The 13,369-nt window shown below is 33.9% G+C and overlaps 1 protein-coding gene across 2 annotated transcripts in view; it reads right to left on the bottom strand.

Moving 5' to 3' along the window:
• Positions 1 to 13,369, bottom strand: part of LOC117328857 (arginine kinase-like) — a 32,720-nt gene that overhangs the window by 3,959 nt on the left and 15,392 nt on the right. The window contains exons 1-5 of one of the 2 annotated variants that reach the window (XM_033886438.1): positions 11,060 to 11,212; positions 7,405 to 7,559; positions 6,793 to 7,052; positions 2,081 to 2,229; positions 854 to 1,019 (exon numbers count right to left, since the gene is read on the bottom strand). In XM_033886438.1, coding sequence (XP_033742329.1) covers positions 854 to 1,019; positions 2,081 to 2,229; positions 6,793 to 7,052; positions 7,405 to 7,558 — 729 coding nt within the window. In that variant the 5' untranslated portion in view covers position 7,559; positions 11,060 to 11,212. Of the gene's footprint in view, positions 1 to 853; positions 1,020 to 2,080; positions 2,230 to 6,792; positions 7,053 to 7,404; positions 7,560 to 11,059; positions 11,213 to 13,369 lie in introns of those variants that run through there. The other variant, XM_033886437.1, reaches the window with a different exon arrangement.

The raw sequence follows: 13,369 nt of genomic DNA, 5'->3' as shown, positions 1-13,369 counted from the left end.
AAAGATACAATCGTCGATTTTTAGTTTTTCCCTGTGTATAACCTGTTTATATAGTACATACCTGAAGATACCCTGTTGATGTGGTACAATCAAAACATTTCCCATTGTTGTTACTTTTTTTTCCCATTTTACAGAGCAGTATTTAACGCTACGCCGTTTCCATAGTCACACAGTCACATGACATACGTGACTATAAGACCCTTTTTTTACCACGGGAAAGAATTTGTACCATAAAAGCCAACAACATCGGATTCACCACAAGTAAACATTGTGGTGTTAAACACTACAACAATAATTACATACAACGAAGCATTGAGACATGCGAAGACACAATATCAAATTTTAGGGTAACTTAAGTGTGTACTTCCAACATTCAATCTTCAATCTAATTCAATCACTGCAGACTGCAAGCATCGGCGCTGCCTGTATCATCTGATGGTCCGGGTGTTCTACCGGAAATCAAAAGTCCTGTTAGAAACGAAAATCAAAAACAGAAAAAACACAACATCATATCACGAAAATCTTAATTAGATAACTGATTTTGCCTAGCAACCGTTCGCTATAACTCCAACAATACCACTGAACTAGTCGACTTCCGCTAAATACAGCATGACGGGTCAAATTGGTACTTGGAGACAATGTATTAATACTAAATATTAAGTTTTAAATTTAGTCACCATCGTTCGATATTTTTAAAATTGCTAAACATGACATACGTAATGATGAATAATGACTAATTAAAAGAAAGGGCCCAATCATATCATAAAAGACAATCGAACACGGCAAAATAGGAAATGGGAACTCAATGTATACTAGAGGTAACATCGGGAACTCAATTTATACCAACACGTACCGTTACCAAGCGTTTATACACAGCACCAAGGTCACTTCCCTTCTGCATGGAGATGAACCTTAGGTGATCCTCCTCGTTCACCCACACTAAGAAGGTCTTATCTGGGTTATAGAATATCCCCCGTCCGACCGGCCAGTCGTCGTAAACATGGGCGTCTCCAAGAAATCTTTTGTAAATCACAGATAGTAAATATAAAAACACATCTAAATTGATTGATGTTTACCTTTATGTTTACCTTTCTGTTTACCTTTATGATTACCTTTAAGCAGATGAAATAATGTATTAACGTAAGGCTCAATTACCTGGTTTAAACAATGCTTTGCAATAACGAGACAGTATAAAAATACCAATTCATTTATATGAAAAATGCACGCAATTTCTCGATATTTGATTAATTCATCGATAGATGAGTTCGTGGATTAAGAGCTCCGACAAAAACACCCATGCATCTTTTAAAATTTTGCAGACTCAGAGAAACATATTTGGAGTTTGTTCTATCTGTTATAGGGAATTATAAGCGCGGTTGACAACATTGAGTAGTCATCTATTTTCTTTCCCTTTTGGTTATATGACTCCATCAGTTCGGCGAATATAGAAAACTCATCAAAACACTTTATACCACCCATGTTACTGGTTGGCCAGTAGTAGTCAATAAAACAATAGGGAAAACATGTCTTTTCATGCACATTGCTACTTTATTACGTTAAGTGTGTGTTTATTTTGTGTTGATATATTGTGTAATTATTTTGTTTTGGTATATTGTGTAATTATTTCGTGTTGATAAATTGTGTATTTATTTTGTGTTAATATATTGCGTAATTATTTTGTGTTGATCTATCAGAAACGAAGATCCATTTAGTATATTTTCTAAACGTTTATTTATTTAACTCTAAACAGAGACACTTCATATTTGTGTTACATTATCATCAATTCCTACTCTAAAATTTTGATCTAGATTCTGGAACAATTGTTTTGACGCATAATGCGGTCTATGGATGTATGTTAAATGAATTGTTCACACGACACACACAATAATAACATCTTTAATATAAAGTTAGGGTTATATACACTAATTAAAATACATTAACAGCTGTTTTATCCTTCGAGAAATCATCAGTGATGTCAAGGACTTAAAATGTCGATACCTTGCTGGTAACTCAGAACAGATAGGACAAATGTGAAAAATGATATAACCGTCAACATGCCATCATTATTTTATTATTTTACCTGTTTTCCTGTAAATAGAGGTAGTGCTCCTCGATCAGTTCTGTCTGTTTTTCCCGACTCATTCCACTCAGGGGGTAATAGCTTCCATCCAGCTCCCCACTGAAGACATCCAAAGCCTCCTTGGCCCTGGACTCCAATTCTACACGATCCTATAAGGGACGAGGTATGTTACAGTATGTCTATACGGGACGAGGTAGATTACAGTATGTCTATACGGGACGAGGTATGTTACAGTATGTCTATAAGGGACGAGGTAGGTTACAGTATGTCTATAAGTGACGAAGTATGTTACAGTATGTCTATAAGGGACGAGGTAGGTTACAGTATGTCTATAAGGGACGAGGTAGGTTACAGTGTGTCTATAAGCGACGAGGTAGGTTACAGTATGTCTATAAGGGACGAGGTATGTTACAGTATGTCTATAAGGGACGAGGTAGATTACAGTATGTCTATAAGGGACGAGGTAGGTTACAGTATGTCTATAAGGGACGAGGTAGGTTACAGTATGTCTATAAGTGACGAAGTATGTTACAGTATGTCTATAAGGGACGAGGTAGGTTACAGTGTGTCTATAAGTGACGAAGTATGTTACAGTATGTCTGTAAGGGACGAGGTATGTTACAGTATGTCTATAAGGGACGAGGTTGGTTACAGTATGTCTATAAGTGACGAGGTATGTTACAGTATGTCTATAAGGGACGAGGTAGGTTACAGTATGTCTATAAGGGACGAGGTAGGTTACAGTATGTCTATAAGGTACGAGGTAGGTTACAGTATGTCTATAAGGGACGAGGTAGATTACAGTATGTCCATAAGGGACGAGGTAGGTTACAGTATGTCTATAAGGGACGAGGTAGGTTACAGTATGTCTATTGGTAGAATGCTTTCTCCAATGTATTTTGCCTAATGCTGCTATGTATTTGTTCTCCCATCTTGTGTTGGAATGAAGGTACTCTCATACATATATGCAAGCAGTGTCACATTTTTTGGGACTTTTTAAACGAACTTATATTCATCAACCTATTTTCCCTGTCATTCGACAGTAATTACAGCATCTTTAAAAACATTCTCTTCGGTTTCGTAAATATACATACTGTCAGTTTTTGGACTATGTAAACGAACTTATTTTCATCAATCTATTGCTTAAAATTAAAAATATCATATTGCCTGAAAAAAATCTATTGTCTGAAAATGTAATATTGCCTAAAAAATCTATTGCCTGCAAGCTTAATCAGCCACTTCAAAACACTGTTGAACGAACACAAAATTCAATAATCAGAGAGAAAAGCTTTAGGATTGCCGATATCAATCTCCCTATAACACAGGTTTGTTGTTATTAATACTTCTGTGTTATAACATCGCCATTTTATTATTACATCATCATTTCATCACTGCATTTAATAATGACATTACCATTTAATCTCTGCATCATCATTTCATCACTATTACGCTATACTATCATTTCATCACCATTACGCTATACTATCATTTCATCACTATTACACTATACTATCATTTCATCACTATTACGCTATACTATCATTTCATCACTATTACACCATACCATCATTTCATCACTATTACACTATACTATCATTTCATCACTATTACACTATACTATCATTTCATCACTATTACACTATACCATCATTTCATCACTATTACACTATACTATCATTTCATCACTATTACGCTATACTATCATTTCATCACTATTACACCATACCATCATTTCATCACTATTACACTATACTATCATTTCATCACTATTACACTATACCATCATTTCATCACTATTACACTATACTATCATTTCATCACTATTACACTATACTATCATTTCATCACTATTACGCTATACTATCATTTCATCACTATTACACCATACCATCATTTCATCACTATTACACTATACTATCATTTCATCACTATTACACTATACCATCATTTCATCACTATTACACTATACTATCATTTCATCACTATTACACTATACTATCATTTCATCACTATTACGCTATACTATCATTCATCACTATTACACCATACCATCATTTATCACTATTACGCTACTATCATTTCATCACTATTACGCTATACTATCATTTCATCACTATTACACTATACTGTCATTTCATCACTATTACACTATACTATCATTTCATCACTATTACACTATACTATCATTTCATCACTATTACGCTATACTATCATTTCATCACTATTACACCATACCATCATTTCATCACTATTACGCTATACTATCATTTCATCACTATTACGCTATACTATCATTTCATCACTATTACACTATACTATCATTTCATCACTATTACACTATACTGTCATTTCATCACTATAACACTATACTATCATTTCATCACTATTACACTATACCATCATTTCATCACTATTACACTATACTGTCATTTCATCACTATTACACTATACTGTCATTTCATCACTATTACACTATACTGTCATTTCATCACTATTACGCTATACTATCATTTCATCACTATTACACTATACTATCATTTCATCACTATTACACTATACTATCATTTCATCACTATTACACTATACTGTCATTTCATCACTATTACACTATACTGTCATTTCATCACTATTACACTATACTATCATTTCATCACTATTACACTATACCATCATTTCATCACAATATCATTATATTACTACACCATCAATATTTTATGACTTTGTAATTACATATCCCTACCTCTACTGTCACAGTCACTATCATCAAGTTCATACAAAATATACAAAGATGCCAATATCTCATCCTTACATCAATTATCAGCATACATATATAACATCATTTCATCATTCATTGCCATTAATGATATTTCAACAACATTAATCAAATCAACAAAAGCTTCCAACAACAAATCTAGACTTTGAATAAAATATCACATTCCCAAAATAAATGTTCCACAGTTTCTCTTTCAGAGTTACATAGATGGTAAAGAGGACTATTTACTAGCTTTGTTTTAAAAAGAAATGAGTTTATGATTAAAGTATGGTGGGTAACTCTAAAATGAAGCCACTGAAGTATGTACGGTTTTGTGGGTTTTTTATGTTTAACAATTTATAAAATACTTTTGAACCTTTAATAGTTAAAAATATACATATAGCAATGTTAACAGGCAAGGTAGGACGGGTTAGTTTGTACTTCTCTATTTCAACAATTTGTTCACATTTCCTAATTGCTGAAACCATTCCATTATATTTTAAAATATCAGTATCTATGCTTAGTTTGTGAATGAATTCATCATGTAAAACGCTTAATGAAGTTCCTATTAAATACATACCTTTTGTATACCATCGTAGATAGAATGTTTCTGTGCCATATAGGTGTTTGAGTGACTTCCTTTTACGTGTTTCATATCAACTGAGTTATCTAGTCTATACCAAGCCTTTAGAACATCTTTTGAGAAGATATCATTACAATGTTCTCGACGTGATTTTATATAATTACCTCCAATATTCAACAGTCTACTTAAGTTCTTTAATTTCACCAGGAGAGTTATTCTAAATCATCAACAAAGTTATGAATATTCAGAATTTTTTAAACTTCCATAAGCATATTTTTTTAATTTTATCAACCTTACTTTGCCATAAAATCCTTAAATGTTGTTTTTTTTCATCAGGATTTGGTAGTGATATGAATAAATGATAAATGATTTAACTGTGAGATCATGAACGATTTTATCAGATGAACTTTCCCAAAACTGTGAGATCATGAACGATTTTATCAGATGAACTTTCCCAAACTGAGATCATTAATGATTTTATCAGATGAACTTTCCCAAAACTGTGAGATCATGAACGATTTTATCAGATGAACTTTCCCAAAACTGTGAGATCATGAACGATTTTATCAGATGAACTTTCCCAAAACTGTGAGATCATGAACGATTTTATCAGATGAACTTTCCCAAACTGAGATCATTAATGATTTTATCAGATGAACTTTCTCAATCGGAGTTAGATTTGATAGTATAGTATTAATAAAACATTTTAATTTCGCTATTTTTTTTTTTATTAAAATTCATCTTGACCATTTCATGTAGATTCACACTAAATAAAAAAACATCTCTTTCCTCCATTGTAGATTTAACTCGGGGTAGAATTATCTTGACTATGTCTTTTACTCCCAATGCAAACAATTTCTGCTTTATCAATATTGATTTTTACAACACAAATTTAAATGTGTGTATTTCACTAATTGATTCTCACAAAGACTGTTCAATGGTGTCTACAGCCCCTTTTGATATTGAAAAATGAAGAGAGCTTCCTCAATTGATATCAGCCCTTCTAAATTTCTGGAATCAAAATCATTTAGTTTTGGAATATTTTCAAAATCAAGAAAAGTTTCGAGGGTAACATCTGCTAAATTGTCAATAGAATCATAGAGATTTTCACAAATTATTTTTATCTAAAATAGTTTCTTGTTCTTCTACCATCATTTAGTTTTAATTTTGAAGAAAAAAATATGTGAAATACCTATTTTTAAGACTAAAAAATTAAATAATAGTTTGTTCTCGTTCTTCTTCCCATTTAGCCTCTTGAATTTCTTTCAAAATTCTAATCTCCTCCAATTCTTAACATCTATTTCTGCTATATTTACAACATCTTCCTTTTTCCAGTTCCTCTATAGATTCTTTCAGCCTGATATTGATTTTACTTACTTTAAGTTTTGCAGTCGGATGAAAAGGGAAGCCGGCCTGTGATCGCCCAACACGTACCCGTGTGGAAGTGATGTACCTCTTTGTGGGATCGAGATCACCAAAACCCAGATTGTTGATATCTCCGAAATCCGGGTTAGGATGGCTGACAGTGTCCACTTTATGGTAATCTTTGATGATTGGATGAAAAATCCCCGAGAACACATCATACGCTTCCGGGTCAGAAGCGTAAATGCCACAACCGCTGTCCAAGTTAATACATCCTGTATGTCACAAGTTATTAGGGTAGAACATTTTAAACTGATACATATAAGTAAGGTTTGTGATATTTGGAAAAAAAATGTATGTGTGGTATTCCCCCATACATTAGTGAGGTTGGTAATGTAATATGTCCTGTTTCGAGAACGTTCGAGAAATAAAAAAAAAAAAAAAAAAACCTGTAGTACTGATCCTGTGTAATCATTTTAAAAGCTTTTTCATTTGCGTGTAACTCTTTATTACTGTATGAGTGGTTAAAAATATCCATAGGGTAACTCAGTCTGGTATGTTTCAAATGTAAACAAAATAAGAAAGAAGTGTGCAGACTAATAATTTGACTTTATTAAAAAGATTTACCTCCTTGGATGCAGTCCAACAACGTCCCATTGAAGTAGGTGAGTTTGTCCTTCAACTCTCTAAATATCAGCTCAGTCATGTTTCTTTTCAGGAACGAAGTCGATTGTGCATGTTTAAGTCTGTTCCAATGATCCTCTACCGAAATGGTCGACATGCTGTAATAACAAATAAATATTGATAACAACATCGGAACACAATGGCCCTCTACCGACATGGTCGACATGCTGTAAAAACAAATAAATATTGATAACATCATCGGAATACAATGGTCCTCTACCGACATGGTCGACACACAATTACAAAATATACCACAGTAACACCACAATTACAAAATATACCACAGTAACACTACAATTAAAAATATACCACAGCGCCAACACACAATTACAAAATATACCACAGTAACACCACAATTACAAAATATATCACCGTGTCAACACACAATTACAAAATATACCACAGCGTCAACACACAATTACAAAATATACCACAGTAACAACACAATTACAAGATATACCACAGTAACACCACAATTACAAGATATACCACAGTAACACCACACAATTAAAAAATATATATCACAGTATCAACACACGATTACAAAATATACCACAGCGTCAACACACAATTACAAAATATACCACAGTAACAACACAATTACAAAATATACCACAGCGTCAACACACAATTACAAAATATACCATCGTGTCAATACACGATCACAAAATATACCACAGCATCAACACATTATCACGAAATATGACCAAATATCAACACACATACCACAGCGTCAACACACAATGATATTATATACCTCAGCATCAATACACAATGATATTATATACCACAGCGTCAACACACAATGATATTATATACCACAGTGTCAACACACAATGATATTATATACCACAGCGTCAACACACAATGATATTATATACCACAGCGTCAACACACAATGATAATATATACCACAGTGTCAACACACAATGATATTATATACCACAGTGTCAATACATAGAGGACATCTAACAGTGTCTTCAGTAATACCAAATATATTTCACGAGTGGGGCTAATATTTTGATATTTTTCACGAGTGCGCAGTACTTCTGAAAAATATCACTTTTATAGAATGAATTATTTTTGATATTTCACTGGTAAAAATGTAATACACAATGATATTATATACCACAGTGTCAACACACAATGATATTATATACCACAGCGTCAACACACAATGATATTATATACCACAGCGTCAACACACAATGATATTATATACCACAGCGTCAACACACAATGATATTATATACCACAGTGTCAACACACAATGATATTATATACCACAGTGTCAACACACAATGATATTATATACCACAGCGTCAACACACAATGATATTATATACCACAGTGTCAACACACAATGATATTATATACCACAGCATCAACACACAATGATATTATATACCAGTGTCAACACACAATGATATTATATACCACAGTGTCAACACACAATGATATTATATACCACAGTGTCAACACACAATGATATTATATACCACAGTGTCAACTCGCACTCGCAAAGTAGTCGACATTAATAGTGTGACATTATCAATAGACCATCTTACACCGAAAATGAGCATATTTTATCTCATTAAAGATAAACCTGCCCATCACATCAACAACATTCATGTGTGCTCATTGTTGATTATTGAGGCCCAGCATCAGCCCAGAATTTGTACACCATTACTTACTCCTTTAAGAATTTATGAATTTTGTGACGAAATAAATTTAGTTATTTGTAACTTAGCTTAGGATATCTTTTTTTTTAAATATACAAATATACAAAATTTCGAGCTATAAACATGTCGTCCATTACCATTTAAAAAGAATATTGTCGACTATGTATGGTATGTTCCATCATATGCAGTATGACGAATAACTTGCTGCCACTAAATAAGATACATCTTGTCCGGACTACTCCTCGAAACACATTTATTCAATTTCAATAAAATTGCACACGAATGTTAAGGAAGATGTGAAAATGTGCATGCAGGTTTTTCCCCCATAAATTTTGGTTGCCATGGTAACAAGGTCACTATACACAGATTTTGTTTATTGGCAAAAAGGTCATCAGTTCTTTGATAAATTTTATTCCAATTTGGTCAATTGTATAACTTATTAAAGCCGATTATTCAAAACATCATCTGTTTCCCGAACTGTTACTATGGGAACATAATGGAGGTATCTGATTGGTTGAATTGAAATACTGGCCGATCAAGCTGAAAATTGGTATGTAAGGGCTTTGATGGATGGCAAATACTATTGTATTATTTTCCAACACGATATATGTTATTTGGTTGCCATGGTAACCATAATATATACAATGATATGACATGATACGTTTTTGTCAAAACATATTTAAACAATTTTAATGAAACTAAACATGAATGGGACCGTGTCTACATGATCTCATTTTTTATTTATTTTTTCAAATGTCCCTTGCCATATTAGCCAAGTCACTATACACAGGTTTTGCGTGATGGCCAATAAGCTCATCAGTCCTTATATCAATTTCATTAAGACTTGGTCAAGTTGGGTAACTTATTAATGTCTATTTATTTAAGGTATCATTTGTTACCAGAACCATCTTTATGGTAAACAATGGAGGCTTCTGATTGGTATGAATGGAGCTATTGTCTCATTAAACTAATAATTGTTATATACGTATTTTGAGGGATAGCAAATGCAACACTGCTATTTATCAAACAACATATGTCATGTGGTCGCCATGGTTACAAATGGGGGTAGCGAGGGTAGAACAGCTACCCATCAGCTTACAGTTTATGTTTATTTTAGTTTTATATTTACGTCATATTTAAAACGTTTTATTGTGAATCACGAATATCTACTGCCGTACCATTTCAGATCTTAGATAGATGTGTTTCGTTTGATATAGCTTAACAACAATCAGATGGTGACATTTTTACTTATTTCCTCCGACAAAGAATATAATTCATTAACTATTATGATTCCAGTAAAATCCTGTTACATCCTCAGAGAAGATTCTTGGTATCCTCAAACCTTGTTCAAAGGACTCAAAGAGAAGGACCACTCTCGATCAATTTACTTGGTCGTTTATGTATATATATTTACATTCTGTGTTGCATTTGTCTATATGTCGTTAGTAAACCAAATTGTATTCATGAGACTGTATACTACAATTTACAGTGATTCGGTCAGTGGAGGAATATTACAGCTCCAGGTGTTGTAGGTTTAACAATGGTCGCCAGTTACTTTCGGCCTAGAGATCTTCCGAATGCTAGCATTTATTAACAGAAGCCACAACAAAAAATAAAGCAATGTCACAAGTTATGAGAGTATAACTTTATAATACTAAAAATGTAGTCAACACGAAATTACTATAAGCGCCATTCTTGATCTATACGAAATTATCAAATTGTCAATGTCGTCACACTCACAGGGGCTCGTTTCCAAATTTTCAGAAATGAAAGACACGACAACATTAAAAGTCAAGTATTTATATAAAAAAAAATCTTGTAAAAAAAATCGGGAGTATCGACATAGTTTCCGGTTGTGTATGTATATACCTACTGGATTTTAGTTTTGTGATTATTCACTGATAACAAAGGCCTACCTTACAAAATCGAGCCCCTGTGAAGTTGAAAATCGTCTGCTAAGTTAGCGATACTGATGTGACCGGTTAGACTGGAATCTGTTTCGAACGAAATATCCTTGGAATCGTTTTCACCTACTATCAAGACAACTTTCATTAAGAATTCAGAGCTGTTATTCTTCTGAAAATAACGTAAATCCAGTCAATACCAGAAACATAAGTGTTTCCGAGGAATCTAGTCTATCCTGTGCAATGCCCGTTCAACGCCGCATCACTTCTAAATGTTAATCGTACATCATTGCGCATAAAAACGGTTTCGATTTTAAACAATCAGAAATGATGTAATTATGAACAATTTGACGATACCTACACACGTATATGAATTATAAAATAAAGCAAAATTTGTGCAAAAACCACTTTATGTGTTTGCTATTAATAACGTCATGAGGGACTATATCATTTCTTCTGGAAATTTCGCTGTTCCGGTATTTGAACTTGATGACGTCAATGATAGGGTAAGCGGCAAAACGCGTCATAACCTACAGTAAATAAAAAAATCTTTATGAATGTAAATATAAGCATTGAACTGTTACCAAATGGTAGTATACAGTCGATATGAATACAATTTGGGTGACAGATAAATATTTCATGTCGCCCTAACGGCGACATTCTATTTATCTGTCACCCAAATTGTATTCATATCGACTGTATACTACCATTTGGTAACAGTTCAATGCTTAAATGTATGTTTGGGAGTATATATGCTTAACAAGACGTGACGAGTCAAACCCTGCTGCTGTCTGTAAGTGTGATAAATCTTCGGGTGGGGGATGCATTTGTAATGTCACTGACCCATGGGTCACTGACATGACACTGCATGGTGGCTGATTTTCCCCCTCACCTACAATAGTCATATATAGAAAGTTATCCTGATTAGGATAAACCGTGTTATGTAATGTTAATTTTCATTACATAAGGTTATGTAATTAAATATTTCATGTCGTTTTAATAAACGGCCATTTCAATCTATCAAAGTGTTTCTTTTCTTTGTGACTATTGGACAAGCTTGCAGTTTGACTGAAAGCGCAGTGTGGTAAAACAAGCAGCTGAGCATAAATAGATATTATGTATCAAGTTGTTATGTTTTTAAAGTAACATCTGGCAGGACAATATTTTATATGTACAGTCGGACTTCTCTAAATCATTCACGATACATGAATATTTGGCCGGTTTCGAGAGAGTTCGGTTTGGAGAAGTGATCGATTTTGACCTGACTTACTATTAGCTTCCTTATCGTGTGCGAATTTATCCGCCGGCACAAATAATCCGTTCGGGGGTTTATGTAAATTAAATGCGAAACTCGGGCTTTCTAACTCTACTTGTTTTCGTATGGTTAACAGATCGTACAGCGTCCATGATGCATGGTGATTAGCAGGGGATTCATCTCGACAGTTTTGATTACTACACAATTAAGTCACAATGCTCCTCTAGTTGTAGGTATTACATAAACTGTACCTACTACACGCGTATATCCAAAGACAAAGCTTACGTCCACAATCCCAATTAACAGGTGTTGATTTCACGGTCGGCTTACCTCATCTGACATGTTCCCACATGTAAAATTGGGTTACAGAAGTCATTTTGGGTATTATTTATCCGTTCTGTACATAAAATCTGTTCGGTATTCGGAATTCAGAAGGATCAGCATTGTAAGCTTTATTTATTACAATTGTAAAGAAGGATCAATTCCGTACATCGCAATCTCCATCGGTATCAAGAGGTGTTCGGTTCTGTGAAGGATCGGTTTTCGGTAGTTGCACTGTAGTGTATATGTATTTCTCTGTAAAAAGCGTTTCTATAGTATCATATCAGTTAAAACGATCATCTACTTTCCGTTTTCACGAATTACCTGTGCGTGAAATGTGTCAACAACGAGGTTTGTATTCAGCATTGGAATGCAATATATGTATGGTAATAGATAAAATCTGTTTCCTATTTGATTACAAACTCAAGCGCAGAGATACTATGAGAACTGCTAGCAATAAATAGTTTATCTATAGTGATGTTCGTGGTAATATACACAACAGTGGCGTAGGAAGCGGGGGGGCAGGGGGGGGGGGGGGGGGGGGGGGCAATTGCCCCCCCACTTTTTTCAGTGGGGGGGCAAACATATCTTTTTGCCCCCCCCACTTTTTGACATCCAAAATCTAAAAAAAGGGGATAAAACGCGAATTTATACATTCATTTCGATAAATATCTGTATATTTCCGAGCCGATAATGTTTTCTTGAAGGCAACGATAAAAACTTTATCTTGTACATCCGGAACATTC

The sequence above is a fragment of the Pecten maximus genome, chromosome 6, assembly GCF_902652985.1.
Source record: "Pecten maximus chromosome 6, xPecMax1.1, whole genome shotgun sequence".
Taxonomy (NCBI): Eukaryota; Metazoa; Mollusca; class Bivalvia; order Pectinida; family Pectinidae; genus Pecten; species Pecten maximus.
The sequence above is the reverse complement of the archived record's forward strand: the minus strand, read 5'-3'. Positions and strand labels throughout refer to the sequence as shown.